Genomic DNA, 17595 nt, shown 5'->3' on the forward strand with positions numbered 1-17595 from the left:
AAAAAAGCCCAGCCACAGTTTCCAAAGTGCAGATGGGTTCACAAGAACTTACTTACTTCTGACAGTTAACAACCAGCTGCTGGAAGTCTGGCCTTTGGGGTTGGCAGCTGTACAGCTGTAAGATCCACTGTCCCTCAAGTTGGCTTTCTTTATCCATAGGTAATGAATTCCATCTTCCTCATATATTTGGACATCTTCTCCAGCTTTAATAGGTCGGCCTTCTTTGAACCACTCCACATCTGGTTTTGGCTTCCCTGAAACTGGACAGTCAGACATTTGGACTTTTATGAATAGGTATTTGTAATTAGCATTACTTAGTATATATTTAATTAGTATTATTTACTTCAGTATAAATTAGGTACACTTTACACATACATAATTATATAAACCTTAATGGGCAATACACAAAACTGCTGTCAGGAATTTTGACATTTCTGATCTTCTAAAACTTCTCGGCTAGTCCATCTCTTAAAATAACAAATACTTGGTAACATGTAAAACCATATCTGAAAAAAGCTTCTCACTGAAAACTGTTCTTCTAAAAGTCACAGACAAAATGGATATGAAACTGAAACAGAAAAGTTTTTTGCCAAACACAAACTCTTCTTTACTCAGCACTGGCACAGGTTGCCCACAGAGGCTGTGGAATTTTCCTGCCCTGGAGATACTCAAAGGTCACCCTGATACAATCCAGGACCTGCCTGAGGTGAGGCTGCATGAGCAGGGAGAAGGGCAGTGAAAGCAACCCTGGTCACCCCCTGCAGAGAGGATTCTCAGCAGAGTTTCTCAGATTACCTATTAAAGGGATTAGGGACATCCCACTGAGATTTCCCTGCAGACACCTTGCCTGGCATGTGAGAGTTTGTGCTTTGCGTCCAAAGCCAAACAAAAAGGCATTCAGTGGTTGCAATAAAAAACTGGATGAGCTCCCTGTTTATCTGTGATAGGGTCTCTGTTTATCTATCAAACAGGGTCATGGATTAGTTAAAGTTTGCAAAGTGTGTGAGATACTCTGACAGAAAACAATTCATGTTTTTAGTAATATACCTGAAAAATAAACTGTTTAAAATGTACCAGGATCTTTGGAATCTTTTCTCCACTCCAAATGCTCAAGGCTTGTGAAGGAAATTATAATCTGGACTCATGGGGCAAGACTCATCAAGAAATGAAATAAATTACCATGGTGTTGCATGTTGAATTTTTTTTTGCCTCTAGAGAAAAAAAAACCAATTTCTTTCTCATTTATGTGAACACTTTGAAGTGTAAATGTTATTAAAAAAGAAAAAAAGGAAAATGCTTCCAGATTATTTTCTAAAATTGCAATTAAATAAAAAAGAGAAGTGTTCCAAATCTACTACCCAGATTCAGCAAAATGCAACTCTCATTACTCTTCTCAGAGGTTAAAACCCATTCATATTCTGTGGAGCAAACTCTAAACCTCTCTTTTAATTCTTACTTTGTCATTTCAGCTGTTAGGAAGCTCTGAGATCATGCTGACCAAATATGAGACATAAAAATAGATGCCCCTAGGGACATGAAGTGACTGATTGTATTTTCTCCTCTGATTTTTTTTGGCTCAAGGCGAGTGTCACTAATTACAGTTCTGGAAAGTGTACCACCCATTTTCAGTCTTGTACCCTCATATAAGAGGGTCTAAAACTATCTCCTAGAAGGAGCAGCATTGGTTACATCTGGGGTGAGGAGATGGACAGCATGGCATCGTTTGGTTTGAAAACTTCATTAAGTTTTGTGGAAACAGCATTGGATTCTGCATCTGTTACCAAAAGGCTTTAGGAGGAGAGCAACTTTCAAAGAACTAGGAATTGCTTTCTACTTCTCCACATAGAAAGGGAACCCCTTTCTGACTAAACCCAGGGGCTCCAATAATTTTCATCCCTTTACCTTTGCTCTTGAATTTTATCTCCTGGCCTTCTGATGCTTCCAGGCTCTGTGGATGGATCTCAAACTGAGGCGGAATTCCCAGGGGCTCCCTCTTCTCCTCCATTACAGGCCCCTGAGCTCCAGACCTGTTTTCTGCTTCTCTAGTCCTGGGACTGACGTGCCCTGTAGGAGGTGGAGTTTGTTGAGCTGACATCAGGAGCTGCACACCCCTTTTCCTGTTTTCACCCTGTCTGATGGAAGGGGCTTGGGATTCTGCCTTTGGTTCTGGTTGCAGTTTGACAGATTGTAGTGTGATGGTGCTTGAAGTTTTCTGCAAGACCTGGGGTCCCTTTTTTCCTTCTTTGTGTTCTGTGTTGGTTTCTTGATGCTGTCCTTGATTACTTTCTTTGGCTTCTCTGGTGATGTAAAAGGGTTCTTTCTTTGCTGGCACCCTGTCTTTGGTTTCAACCATGAGTTCTGTGCTGCTGGATTTCAGCTCTTTAGCAATCCCATTGCTGGTTGCCTGTTTGAATTCTGAATTTTCAACAGCTTTAACAGCAAGTGTGGTTGGTTTTGGTGGCATGCTGAAGGAAAATGAGAAGTTTGGAGATACATGACACTGTATAAAGACTCATTATTATTATCATCACTAATGACATAAATATATAAGCCCTCAGCAAGAAGGTGAACTGATTAACCTTTTGATTCTTTCACACAGATCAAGATGGGTCAAAGAGGTGAAGTGAAAAGCTTCATAAGATGAAATCAGGGCTCAGACACTATGTCAACTCAGAAATTTCTGGATATAAGTCCACTGCTCAAGTTCTGACATGTTTTGTGAGTCAGACATTAACCTTGCATGCACTGCTTTAGATGGGAAGCAATTACATGAGATCTGAATGACCATGATGTAATACTACTTGATGCTTTAATAAATTGAGGTCATGTATAATGTAGCTCAAAATGTCACATAAAATACTTCCATAAAGGGAAATGAAAATGTAAATTGTGAAGTAATTTTACTATTTCTAATTATGGTACTTTGTAATTCAGGTAATTTCAAAACAGGACTGATAGGAAACCAGACCAAAGTCTGGGGAGGAAGAAGGGGTACTTAAGAAGGCACCTTAAAAACTTGGCTGGATATAACAATATCAGCTATGTATTCATTAGGAAGAATTTCTCAGAATTATGACTGATCTGCTGGTCAGTACTTTGGGAGAACAAGAGCAGCTGACCAACTGGGGACTTAAATCTAAGTCTCCTTCACTGAAGGTGACTGCCTTGATCCCCAAGCTGTAGAGCACTGTCTGTGTCTCACACATCCACAGAATTAGTCCAAGCCAGAATTGGAACACATCTGAAATAAGGGCAGCAATTTCCAGCCCAGCTCTGTTTTGCTACACTTGGTGCCATTAATTTATTCTCTCAGGGAGACTTGGGATATTTACTGGGGTACTTTCTTCAGCTGGAGTTGGATGTACTGTTTGAGATTTGCAGTTACTTTTCAGGAAATAGGACTTTTTCATTTTACAAAACATTTTTTTTGTGTGTGTGTGTGTGTTTGTGAATAAATGATGGAGGATGCAAAACTACTCTGGAGAACCACATGCATGGGGAGTTCTGCTTCTAGTGCTGCACAGTTTCATTTACACTAAACTTACTTTCAAGTATGTTCCTAAAAATCACACAGATCTGAAAAACAGAATAGCACAGCATTTTCAATTCCACTTTGCAGTTAGGACAGTGTGAGCATGCCATTTAGAAATCTCGTCCAGGGCATGTGAGAACAGATTAAACATCCCAATGACTATAAAGCAACTGGCCTTCATCAAAGTGTCTTGCACAGACAGCCTTGAACTTTTCATTCCTGCATTTCCCATTAATGAAGAAAAATACTTCTGTAAAATAATTTTAAAAGTTATAGTAATTTAATTTTAAAAATCCCTATAAATAAAGGCCTAAATACATTTTTTTCTTTCTTGTTACTTCACCCCTACTTTTGTATGTATTTTCAGACAACAGCAAAGACCATGGCCAAAGCATGTTTAGTCTATGACAGGAAAGAACAACCAGCTCAGTACTGACAAGGTGCACTCAATGTTAACTCCAAAAATGGCATTTGACCCTCTGGTACAAGGCAGAATTTCTGCTCACATAGTTTGGTTTTTTTAAAAAATTTTGCTTTTCTGAACCAGACCAGAACTCTGTACTTCATAATGTTGCCATCAGTTCCACCAGCTATTTCCTATGAGTCTACCAGGACAGCTGAATCAGGCAGCAAGAGAGAATCTGATTCCAAGCAAACATTTTCTGACCTCCAAATATAGACTGGCCTCCCCAAAATGTATCACTTTGTGAAGAAAGCACATGCAGTAAATGTCAAAATGAGTGCACTGCAATTAAATAGTCAGAGAAAGTACTCCAGTAAAAACATACCAAGGTGGCTGAGTGTAGGTGTCGGTCTTATCTGGACCTGAAATATAAAAGAAGAAACAGGTAAATTATACACACAATACTGTGCACAATTCCAAAAATTTGGAAGATTTTAAGCAAGAAATATACTTAAGAACCTTCACTCTTCAAATTTTTAATTCATTGAAGTCAAGATTGACTATCACCACACCTGGAATTGATATGGACAACAGGAAGCTGCTCAGCTGAAACACAAAGAGGTCTTGCTCCATTTTGAGACATTGCTGCATCACATTCTCACAACCCTGCAGAACTAAAGGTTCAGGGTCCCTCAAAACTCTGTGATGGGGGAGAGATACATGGAAGAGATTCCAACTGGGAAGCAGCTTATCAAATCTTATGGTAACTCCACAGAGTTTTTAGAGGTAGAGGAAGACAAGCCATCAATCAGTCCTACACCTGAGCACGCTCACAGTGAAACAGCAGCAATCCTCTGGCTAAAACACAGAACTAAGTCAACAGGAGTAAAACCTCTTGAAACTTGGACCCACCTGTAAACATTTACCAACCCATTTGCTGTGTAGCAAGAATTATCATGACTAACATGAATAACTCAAAAGCTAATGCATAACATTTCTTCACTTTGCAATACCACCAGGAAATCTGGGAACATGGCTGAGCCATGGTGATTTGCCAAGGTGCCTCATCAGCTGCACTGATAAAACTGAGCACATATCGACCCACAATCAGTCTCCTGATTTGTAATCCTCCATGAATTCTCAAAAACCTTGACAGTGTTTGTTTCTCTTGGGGGCAGCATGAGATAAATAGCTGAGAGGAGAGAAATGCCATTCTAGGTCAAATACCAACCACATCTGTACATTACCCCCTAATTAAGATTTGTTTTCTCCTGGTCAGATCATGCTGTTGTTAGCTGTGAGACTAGAAACTACAGTAGAAAGATATGTAATAATTAATTTGCAAGATAACAAATTTTTCAAGTCATCAACAAGCACTTCATAAAAATGCTTTCAGTGTCTCTGCCTCAGAGAAAAGACAAAATCATGTGATGGATGATATCCTCATTTCCACAGTGTTTTGTAAGCAAAAATTCACATCTAAATGCCTGGACTTGCCATGACATTCAGAGTGACCAAAAGAATTTATTTACACACAAACAAAAGTAGAGATGAGAGAGGGATGAAAACCCATTGACCTCGTTTCAATAAACCTGTCAAACAGTAACAGAAATATAGAAATTAAAACTGAAAAGACTGGAAAAATGCAGAAAAGAAAAAGGCTGCAGACAAGACAATACCATGCAACCTTGTCTATTAAAAGAGTATTTCCTCTTCCCTCTTCACCTTCCACTAAGGGAGAAAGTATAGCTGTTGGAAGAAAATATCTGTATATGAGATTGTATGTCTTTGAAAGAACATGTAGTACTTCTAAGCCACTTGATTGTCTGCTAACATCTTGCAGCAACTCTGGCAACCTGATCTAATTGATAATGAAAGAATTAGGTATTATATATTGAGGTTAGGTAAGTGGAACCATCCAATTAATCAGGAGCATTGCAAAAGAGTGCCCTTTTTACTGACCTGCACTAATCCAAGAAAGAATGGATTGTTCAGAGATGTGGTCAGCGTCTGAAGCAAACATATACCACAAGTGACTTTGTGACCCCAGTTCTGCATCATCTCTCAAGGCAGATGCAGCCATTACAGAACAGAAAGCTCACCACTCCAGGGAGAGCAATCAGGAATCAAGTTTTATGTTTGGATAAAAGGCTTATTGAAAGAAACAGGCCTTTCTGTACAACCTGTGCTGAAGTGGCAAACTGTAGAAGCTTCTTCTACAATGGCTTCATCAGATTGGAACTTACAGATAAAAATTTGTAGAAAGGTTAGCTGTGGTCCTGAGCATCCCAAATGTACATCCATTTGTTATTTATATTCTTGATACCTTACAGTGTGACAGCAGTGATGTGAAACAGAAAGTCTTGCAACAAAAAAGTCACTGCTGGGTGCACACGTAACCCACTGAGCTCACGACTGCAGCTGAAGCCAGCAGCTGTGGATTTAATTATTTAATTGGGCCCAGTGACTGCTTACCCACTGACTGATGAACTTCCTCTTTAGTGAGCTTGCTGAAGGCTGTATGATTCTGAGGCTGATGCAGCAGGCAGCCTAAGAAGCATCAAGCTGCAAAATGAGCTGTATATGATAATGCATGTATTAAATAGTACACTCTACTTATGCAAATATATTTGTTTCCTTAAAAAGCAGTGAAATAAGCTGGGTTGGAAGTTGAGAAGACTGGATTTTAATCTTATTAGGATGGGTTTTTTCCTCTCTCATAATTTAGAGATATGGTCTTTTACTTTACTTTCCTAGTTCTACAAATATAGATAGAATTTTGCCTCCCATAAGGGAGTTGGCATAAATGTGCATCTGGTACTAGTACTCAATACAAAATCAATTAAGCTGATTATAATGACAAGTGCCAGGTTTCATTTGCTGAAAATCAAATCAATGTTCAAAACATAGAAGTCAAAGTCACAGTAAAAGTGAAAAAGTGTTTTTAAAGAAATCTGTTACAAAGCACTTGGATTGCTTTTTTCCTCATTGAACCATCACAATTTTTACAGCTGTAGCATGTTCCAAGCTATCATAGCATCATTTAATGAACAGAGGGAGAAAGAGAGAAGAAGAAAATGGGAAGAAGTGAATGTTTCTTGTAAATATCAAGAACACAACAGAGACATTTTATCAGAATGTCTGTGGGCCCTTTTCTCTGTCCTGCAAACTCTTTGCTGTACCTTGAACAGTGAGCTCTGCAGACACAGATGCCTTCCCAGCGCTGTTCACCACTGTGCAGGTGTAAATTCCTGAATCAGCCAGCTGAACGTTGTGCACCTCCAAGAACTGGATGCCTGTTCTCTCATACATGTTGAAACGCTCATTTTGCTGTAACTGAATATCACCCTGCAAATACCACAAGGCACCATGAGACACTAGCTACTGTCAAGAGAAGGGGAGCAAGAATTTTTTAGTAAAACATTAGGTCAAACTGCCTATTTCCTATCCTTTAGCCAAATTCCTTCTACAAATAATATTCATAGAAGAAGAAAACAATAAGACAACACCAAGAAGAAAACAATTCGTAGAAGAACAAAACAATAAACTGTGCCCAAAATTTTGTAATTCACATCTTCAGGAGGCTTCCTTTTTCCTTTATTTTGCCACCTACTCATCTCAGTTTGGTTTTGGCCTTTCCCTGTTAATTATATCCAAAATCCTAGAAATTGACACAGTAATTTCTGATTTACGAATCAGCACTTTGGTTTTGCAACATTTCTGACGTGTCCTCGTAAATATTTTTGGTCTGGGGAAGACTTCTATTTGTAATCTCATTTGCTACAATGTTTTCAAAGCAAACCTGAAGAGGGCAGAAAACCAAAGTACTACAACAAACAAAAACAAATTAAAAAAACCCAAACCAAAACAAAATCCCCTAAAAAACAATAAAAACCACTGCAAGAGGTTGCCTGAGTTTGGGGATGTACCCTGACCCTCTTATATTACAGACAAGGATAAGTCTGGAATAAAGCAGACAATGACTTGGAAGCATTTTCCTGTTCTCTGAGGGTTTTTTTGGTTTTTCCCCCACAAACCTGGAGCTATCAAGAGAAAATACAAGAATTTATAAGAGTTGATTTTTTTTCTGTTCACTCTATATAAGGCATTACCCTGTTGAAGGGTGGAGGGGAGCAGGATGCCACCAGAGCAGTCATATATTTGCCCTTCCAAACCAAAGAAAGTAACTGTAATTCTCTAAAAGACTGACACTTTCAATAAAAATGGCCCAATCAATGTACTACTTAATTTCATCTGAAAGCTCCTTCCTTACAAAGAAAAAAATGTGCTTGGAAATCTTGTGTATGCCTAAAGGGGACACCGGCACTTAACGCTTCAATGTGCATTTCATCCTTGCAAGGCACAAAATTTCAAAAGAGAAGGAAAACATAAACTTTTGGGGAAATCATACCTTAGACCAAGTTACTTGAGGCTGAGGTCGTCCTGTAATTTTACATGAGAATTTGCCTGTTTGGCCTTCACGCACAACAACTCGGTTGGGTTTTGTAGCAAACTTGGGTGGACTTTCTCCCCAGATGCTTGGCCTCTGCTCCACAGATGGAACAGCAAGTCTTGCCCTGCAAAGGCAATTGGCATTCTGGTTTTACAGAAGAGCTGGAAGCTGCTGTGGTTAGAGCACATGTCAGGAAGCATTTTTAGACCTGTGGTCTGCCAACAAGAGTATATCATTGGTGGCAACACAGGCTGTAGCTGCACAATACTTTTCTTGGCCATGGAAGAAATGGAAATGCTTTTCATGACTGCCCTTGACTCCTCATGCAACTGTGTTATGTTATGCACCCTCATCTGGCATACACAGAACAGATCTTGGGGACCATTTTAGTTGTTCATAAGCAGAGCTGGGAAAACCAAAAGATAGGAAACACTGATACATTTAGTTTTCCCCATTTTCTGTTTTTTTGTTGCCTCCTAAGAGTTTATTTGTGCATACTTGTTTACTGTTCACAGGTTTTTATAATATAATTTGTTTCATTCTTGAGTGCAATTGACACAGTAATTTCTGATTTATGAATCAGCACCTTGGTTTTGCAACATTTCTGACATGTCCTGGGAAATATTTTTAGTCTGGGGAAGACTTTTATTTGTAACCTCATTTGCTACAATGTTTTCAAAGCAAATGTGAGGAGGGCACAAAACCAAAGTACACCTGTCCCAGGTGAGTTACTGTTAAGTGTAAATTCCCAGCTCTACTTACATGGCTGCTACAGCTGGGAAATGACATGTGGGATGAAACTAAAATGGCATCAGTAACTGCAGTGCAAAACTGTAAACAGCTACACAACCATAAAACATCAAACAGCATTATAGCATGAAAAAAACCAATAAGGTGCAACTTCAGGTCCAATAATGTCAAAGGGAACACACCCACTTTGCTCTGAAGCCTTGGTACAATAAAGACACATTAGCAGATGGCAGATGGTGATTTCTTTTTTAAAACATTTAATTTCAAGCAAACAGAACCATTTTTAAGGCCTTCTTTTCCAGATGGCCTTTTACCACACGCAAGTAAGATGTGTCAGTACCTCACCATTCCTACCAGGTGTCAGATACTAACAGAGATCGCATCGCCTCAGCCCAAGGTGCTGCCAAGACAGGGTGGTTGCCATATGGGCAGCTCCAGGTTTCTAAGCAAGAGATGATACCATAATGAAAGGATTTACATGGGCAGGAGGACCAGAAGTACTGAGAGAAGGGTGATTGCAACGTGCTACAATGAAAATCACTTTATCGTATAATTAAATATCTGATAACTTTTAAAGTCATCTCTCTCTCATATCACTAAAGAAGAACATAAATTTGTACTAAAGTCTTTTAGTAACCATCTTTAGGTGGTGAGTCAATGTTTATGCATTTATACACATAACAAATTAAAGGAAAATCAACTACTAGCTGGCCTGCAGCTTTATGGCTGGTTCCTAGAGATGAACAAATGAAAATGTGTAATTTTTTAATTCTTCTCCCTTCTCATAGAATTATTAATACTAAAGAGGAGGAAAACACAGGACCATGAAAAGTGAGGACAATCACTCTAGCTCTATGCAATACAATGGATTAGGATAGTACTTTGTGAAGTCTGAGTATACAAAACCTAACAGCAACCTAACTGTCCTTTCTTGTTTTGATTATTTATCCTGTGTGTACATCTCTAGGTAATTTGCAATACAGAATTTATCTTGTAAAATCATGTTTCCTGAATACTCAGTTTTACTTACCATTTTCAGTGTTGTAATCTGTTAATTTTAAAATTTAAAAAATTAAACAATTTTCATATTAATGATGAAATTAAATACTCCAGTTTTAACCATCTGTATTTTAATCACTAACATAATCAGAACATGTGATTTTGCCTACATCCAGAGTGACTCAGTGCCAGAGATAAAAGTGAGAGAAAATTCTGCTTAAATTCAAACTATTTATAAAGAAATTAATTCAGCTGTTGGAAGAATTAGGCCTGAGGCTTTCAAAACAGTGACATTCACATAATTGTAAATGCTTACTGAAGTGCAGAAAGTACAAGTAGGCTTTTATGTGCCAGCTTACATCACCCCATCAACTGTTCTTGGTAAAGTTACTCAAACCAGAACAATTATTTCTTCTGGACTACAGTTTACCCACTGTGTTGCTTGGAAATATTTAAATTCTGTGTGTGAGAATGCTGATTTCAGTTGCTTTTATTTCTTATGGTGACTCCTTAAGCAGTATTTGCTCTGGCTTTAAAAAGAGACTGTCGGCTCGTGGAAGCTTTGGAGAAGGGTTCTTGAATATCAGAGAGTAAAGAAGAGTGTGCAAAATTGCAGCAGAGGAGGGTGCAATATTTAGGCATCAGCAGGATGTTCTGTTTTCAGCCACATTAATTCCTCAGTCAGTATGCTGGAGCAGTAGCTGTGCATCTTCCTGACTGCCTCAACCACTCTGCTTAGCCAGCAGCTCTCACAGTAGCTGCTCTGCTTGGGGTAAGTGGAGACTTTTAGAAAGAGTAATTTTACTTGTTTTCCTACCAAAATATACTTAAGTGTCTGTTAAACAATATCCAAGCCAGAAGACTGCTTACCCAGAGGTTTTGGCACTGGATGGCAGGCTGTATTTCATCAAGGAGTTTCCTGTAAGCATAGGACAGAAAGACAGGAAGTCGAAAGTTTTGTAAATTAGTTTACCACTAATTATCAATTAGTTTATCAGTAATTATCAATTTTTATCACTAATTATCAAAGTTTTGTCAATTATCTTTAATTTGGGGATTAGTGATAATAAAGACTATGTAAATTTGCATTTCTCCAGGTTAGAAACATAAAGGAGGAATGCAACACCTGCAGTATAAGGTTATATCATCTGTAATTCAAAGTCAGGCTCTCCAACTTCAAAACCAAGCTTTAGCAGAGTTGCTGTCTAACCCCCAGCCTCAGTTGTAACAATGCTGAAGATTATTCATGAAAAAATACTTTTTTGAATGAAACACTGTCTAATTTCTATAGTGCACCAGTACTTCAAATTAAGATAGCAGGATGTTTTCAGACTGTGAGAGAGATCTTTACTTGGCTGGGTTCTCGGTCCCGCGCCAGCCCGAGGCACCTTTGCTGCGGATGCCCCAGGCGCTGGTCCCTCGCTGCCGCGGCAGGAGGGAGATGCTGCGGGAGCCCAGCGCCACCTGCTGCACACAGAGCCCGGCCAGGGGACACCCGGAGCCGCAGCAGCAAGGACACAGCTCCGGGCTGGGAGAAAACACCTGGTCCAGAGCCTAACGAGAGCCCACAGCGCTGTCAGACAGGACAGACGTGCAGGTGGAAACAATACATCATGTTTCAGTCACTCGTTTTTCAAGCAGCAGGCAGCCACACGTGGTTATCTTTGCTGAGAAAAAAAAAAATAAAATAAAAAGCCAAAAATACCCCTGTGCTTTGCTATTTTGATGAATAGAGGGATTTTAGAAGAGAGACCATATAATTCTTAAACTATGAGAAATTCAGTCTTTGGGTACTGCCCCGAAGTTGTTTTGAACTGCAGCAAAAGCCAGGTCAGAAAAACTGATATGAAAACAACTTTTAAAAAATCTTCCACCTCCATGTAAATTGTCATTCATAAAATTGTTAAAACAAGGGAAAAAATAAATACTTCACATAATTTTTACAACAGAAAGCAGTAGCAATCATGTCAGATGTATGCATATTTCAGTATGTACTCTGAGTATAATAGAGTTTTTTGACTCTGAATAAACCCAAATACTGATAGTTTCAGGACTGTTGCAGATTTTTTCTTTTCTTCAAGACAAAGTTGTGAGAGATTCTGATATTCAACAGGTCTCTGATATGACCAAATTGCAAGAGGAGAAGCAGTACAATTGATTTCAATCCTTCCCTGGCTTTGTGTCACTCTTTAAACTTGGCAGTTTGCAACTATCTAATATGCAGATGTGCTCTTAAAAATTCCTGGGTTTGATCCTGGCTGTTTCCTGTCTGACATTAAGCATGCAATTACAACCAGGCATGCAGCTTCGCAGTTTTTGTCCCGAGTGGTAATTTTCCATGAAAATTACAAAGTTTAGAACAAAGTCTTTAAAGCTAGGACTTTTGTTACCTGCACATCATCACCCACACCTGAAACAGAACTCACACTTTATGTAATTGTAGACACGTAGCTCCCTGCACAATGTCTTAACCTGTGAAGTGCAGTAAATGAACCTTACTCTTGCATCAATGAGAAGGCATGTGTTGTGATTTAACCACAAGGTGTTTAGCACACCTTGCTCTTTTACTTAAACTACAATCACCAAAGCAACAGTATAAGAATCTTCTGACCTTCCACTGTCAGTTCCACGGTCACTTGACGAACCCCACCATCATTTGCAGCCTCACAGGTGTATTTGCCTCCATCACCCTCCTGCACTCCTTTGATGACCAAGCTGAACACGCCCCGGATGCTGCGGTCCACGACATAATGATCTCCCTCTGGGACAGGATGCCCATTTCTGTACCATGTGATCTGTGGCTCAGGGTAGCCTCTGACCTGGCAAGATGTGAGAGAGAGTGGAGAAAGAAGGTAAACTTAACAGATGATGGTATCAGGAAGAAATGCTGGACATTTAGCAATGCAGTGGAAAGTTCTTGACACATACTCTTTAATACATCTGTTAAAGACATACTCTTTGCAAGCCAAATGGCAGAAGATAATGAAATGAAAAAAAACTCTTGGATAAGCCAAACTTAAAATCATAAGACTAGTCAGGCAGATAGATACTCATGCAGAAAAATTTCCCACTAGAACAGTTTCTCCACAAAAGCACAGTGAGAGTGCCAGTGAAAAATCCTGACTCCTGGGTCCCCACTGCTCAGAAACTCAAAAAAAGGGGCAGTAATGCTACTGCACCTCTGAGTATGCAAGAGTGCAAGGCTGTTGGACCAAATACTTCCAGCATGGTTGCCACGGATTGGGCTTATAATGTAAATCTGTACTCTAGTCAGCCATCTAGTTTTCAAGTGTGCTGAGACATAGTAGCTGCTGACAATATACAGGCAAAAAAGGCAGACACATACCAAATTCTGTCTTAATCTTTAGAAGTAGAAGATAAGGTGCTGCAATTTGAAAGAGCATCATTAAGGGTCATTCTCACGGCAGGAAAGGATTATGAGCACCTACATATAGTCACACAAATATTAAGCTCAACTTAAAAAGACTAGTGATCTACCCAAAGGAAGAATGTTCAGCAAAATGAACCAGTCCTGTTCTCATTAAATAACAACTGTACTGGTACATCCCTGCCTCCAATGGCATTAATGATTCCTTCAGATTTACAGGCAGATCCTTGACTGGTGTAACTGAGAACTGAGTTATTGATTTGAAATGGAGCTCTTGAAACTTGATGAGGACCTGACTTTCTTTTGCCAAAAAAAATGGGAAAAGCAGACATACACCAGTTTCCACCAAATAAAAAAACTACTCAGACAAATGTTCTTCCTCTGCTTTGTGAGAAATGCCATCTTCTTTGAGGGTCACTTTAGAATGTGTTAATTGTTAGCACGCTTGCCAAGTCATCATAACAAGTGTTGATTGCAGTATTCCTTTCCTGTCACCCCTCTGATATGTCAGCTCTCCATCTCCTGACTCTTTGATCCTTTGCCTACAAGCCATGAAGTAACTGAGTGAATCAAGATGAGCTGGAATGAGTAATAGTCATGGCTGTTTGCTCACTGGGAAAGAAGCAATTTTGCCTTCTGAACTACATATCAAAAATTGGCAACCGAGCAGGAAGTCCCTTCAACCTCCAGGTGGGCAAAATATTGATGATCTGTCTTGAAGTGAAGAAGGCTTGGTTGTGGTTCGGGCAAATTCCTCCCAGCATTCTCCTCTCAGTTTCCAATTCTCATTTCAGCTTTGCTTTCTCTGACTGCACAGCACTTACTTTGCAAATTACAATATTTAGCCAACCAACCTTACCCATTCTTAGGCTCTCTTCTTTAAAAACCTTTCATGTTTAATCCAGCACCACCTCACTCCAGCTGGGTTTCTCATCTGCTGCAGCTTAACCTACAGCTGTCAGAATTTTTCTCTTTCCCTTAAATCTTGGGATATCAGTTCAGACAAATTAATTTTCCCAGTGATGTGGTGACCTCTTCTCCCTGGCATTACTTACTCAATATTTAAGGACATTAACATTTGTCATGAGCTGACTATGCTGAATAAACTGGAGAAACTTTCTACTTCTGGTACAATTTCTCAAATTCTTTTTGAGTCTATCTTTAACTAAACAAAAGCCATCTTCCGTGAAGTATAAATTGTGGGATCCTGCTCAATGGGGAGCTGATTTCTGTTTAAAAATGTCAAAGCATTTTTCTAAAGCTCTTTGTGGTCATGTCTTTTTCCAGTGCTTTCTCATAAACAGCAGCTTCTTGTCCCAGACTCCTCACCCTACTCCAGCATATTGATGTAGTGCTTACTCAGAGCACAGGCTCCAAGGAATATCTTTCTCAGCACGTTTCAATTTCAGAAAAAAAGAGTTGTCTAGCAGCAATATGAGATTGTTACAATACTCTGACTCCAAGTAGTTGATAATGTGCTCACTGCCACAGAAAGTGACTTGCACCAAATAACTGTTTCATACTATAACTTGTCAATGGCCTCATACCTGTATTTCCATTCTGGATTAAGAAACCAGCAGAGAGATTAGGTGATTTACCCAAAGCCAGAGAGTATATTAGAAGAGAGTTACTAGATCTCATTTTGTTTCACCTGGATATTAAGATTTACTTAAAATATTTGAGGCAAAATTGTTTTCACACTGATGTATCAAATATCTACAGTACAGTAAAATGGAGGAGTAGCACTTCAATTGATGTGAAGACCTTTTCAGTGGTTCTGTCTTCACATCACAGCCTCTTTACTAGCATTAGTCTAGCCACATCTGTTTACAGCTGCTGAGATTCTGGTCTGCAAAACAAAGTCATCAGTTACACATCACCAAATATATTCACTGTTTTTTTCCAGTTCATAATCATTTCTTCTGGTGATTTCATGGAATTCTTCAGTCCAGCTCCAAAGGCCTCAAGCATTAACCTTCCATCACTTGTAACAGAGAACAATTGGGGTCAAAACAATGGGAAATACTTGTCTTCCTTTTCAATTTTGTTTTACAATATTCTTAAGTCCCTCTTGGACCACACAAGGCCATTTTTAGCTGACCCTTCAAGCTCTGGTAGACCATTATTTATGTAATTCCAGTATCACATGGCTGAAGCTACATTAAGTATTTTTCCATTTCTTCTCTTTGTTTTATACTTGCTCTGTCTGTAATAATGTGTTCATCCACATCTCTACATTGAGGAAATGCCACACCAAAAGCTACAAACACAGACTATCAGCAGTCCATTTCCTTTCAAAAGGTTGAGTCATTCCCTTCCCAAACTGTGACTCTTTTTTCTTGAATTTTTTGTCAAAAATGAAATAATGGGAAAGCAGAAGTTTACAGAATTGCTCTGTTGCAAGGATTTATTTCAGGTTTGGGTTTGGAATGTGTTTCAAACTGAGCCAGCCCTCTCTGAAATACATGGTTATGCCATAAAAGTGTCAGGGACCCTTAAACAAATCACTGGTTACCAGATTTTGATCCTCATGGATCAATTCCAGAACTGCAGCAGGTTTTATATTCCTCCAAACCTTTCCAGAGCTCACTAAAAACATCTGCCTTGAATAAATCCACAGCAAAGAGAAATTTATCTGCTTATTTAATGCCCAGCAGCAGCATGCTATAACCCTTATTTACAACTTGGCCTGTGTGAGTATTGCCAGTCCCAGTGAGGCTGCAGCTTCTCTTTACCTGCTCTACAATAACAAGTGGAAAATTGACAGCAAGCAGCAAATAACCATTGTATTAGAACAAACATGAGTTTTGAGTTTTTGTTTGGATCCTTCAAGTGCTTAGAGCCTTCCTGGAAAAGTCTGGTAAGGCAAAACAGTGCATCAACAGCAAGGGGAAAGAGCTGACAGAGAACCTGTGGTGTGTGAAACTCCCAGAGTTCAGGTTGTTCCACATCTGGGTCTGAGAGAATGCTATTGAAAAGGGATGGTGCTAGCTTCCTAAAGAAAATAAAGAAATACAACAAATCCATGGAAGCTGTACATTAAAGGACAGTATTATTAGAAAATGTGCCCCTACAAACTATTCCCCACTGTCACAAACTGAAAGGCAGTCAGTGACCACCAACACCAAACACATTTAGCAATCCTTTTTCTTGTTCAAAAGCACAGAAAACATTTTCTCAAACTTGGTCTCTATCTATGCTCCATAAAAGAGCTGTTTATGTACCAATTTCAAAAAAACACAGGTTTGCCTACTTAAACATAGTTGCAGTAGCAGTTTAAGGCAATAGGATGCACCTTTTTGGCTTATGGTTTTAACTTCAAATTTCAAACTGCTGCTGGCTCCAGTGAGGTGAACAATGAACACAAACCCACAGCACCCAAAAAGAAGCAGCCATGAGTTACAAAAAACCAAAGTGTAAGTGAGAAACATTGATGGGGTGTGTACTGTTACTGAATATTTTTCAGTTTGACAGTAACATCTAAAGACTATTTGAAATGATGGCAAACATTACATTACATATTCCAGCACTACATCCATTGTACTGGCTGAGGTGTTCAGTGCATGATGTTAAGGACTAGATAAATGTCCCATTTTGCAGTTTAAGGTCACATAAGCACTGAGATCAGGAAGAGGACTGGAAGATCACTGGAAGAGGACAGCTATCAACAGGATTTACTGGCTTGCAAAATCTCTCTGGATTACATCATATATAGACAGGCACATCAAAAGTCATACTTAGACTGACAATGTTACAACTCTTAAGAAGTTGTTATTCAAAATAATACCCTTCATAGAGATGATTTCATATACTGAAGTATTAGTTCACTAATGACTAAAATTCCTCTCAAGAGACAATCCTGCACCCATGAAATCAGAAGTTTAAAACATCCAGGTTCTGTCAGCACAAGTGTTCAGTTGTGCTGCTATTTCTGTAGACTACTTTGCCTTAATTCCCCAAGTCCAGAATTAAGACCTATGTGTGTATAGTTCTCAACCATTGAATGAAAGAATCAGTTTTATTTGGGAGATTCAATACATCTAAAGAAAATAGATTTTGAATATACATTT

General features: G+C 39.1%; 1 protein-coding gene across 4 annotated transcripts in view; it reads right to left on the bottom strand.

Annotated features, from left to right (window-relative positions):
* The window catches only part of MYLK (myosin light chain kinase), a 196111-nt gene that overhangs the window by 105917 nt on the left and 72599 nt on the right, over positions 1-17595 (bottom strand). For all 4 annotated transcript variants that reach the window (XM_064719107.1, XM_064719109.1, XM_064719110.1 and 1 more), the window contains 7 exons: positions 12749-12956; positions 11008-11056; positions 8347-8512; positions 7118-7283; positions 4321-4357; positions 1903-2465; positions 57-260 (listed from right to left, as the gene is read on the bottom strand). In XM_064719107.1, the coding sequence (XP_064575177.1) occupies positions 57-260; positions 1903-2465; positions 4321-4357; positions 7118-7283; positions 8347-8512; positions 11008-11056; positions 12749-12956 (1393 nt within the window). The remainder of the gene's footprint in view (positions 1-56; positions 261-1902; positions 2466-4320; positions 4358-7117; positions 7284-8346; positions 8513-11007; positions 11057-12748; positions 12957-17595) is intronic.

The sequence above is a fragment of the Zonotrichia leucophrys genome, chromosome 7 (assembly GCF_028769735.1).
Source record: "Zonotrichia leucophrys gambelii isolate GWCS_2022_RI chromosome 7, RI_Zleu_2.0, whole genome shotgun sequence".
Lineage (NCBI taxonomy): Eukaryota > Metazoa > Chordata > Aves > Passeriformes > Passerellidae > Zonotrichia > Zonotrichia leucophrys.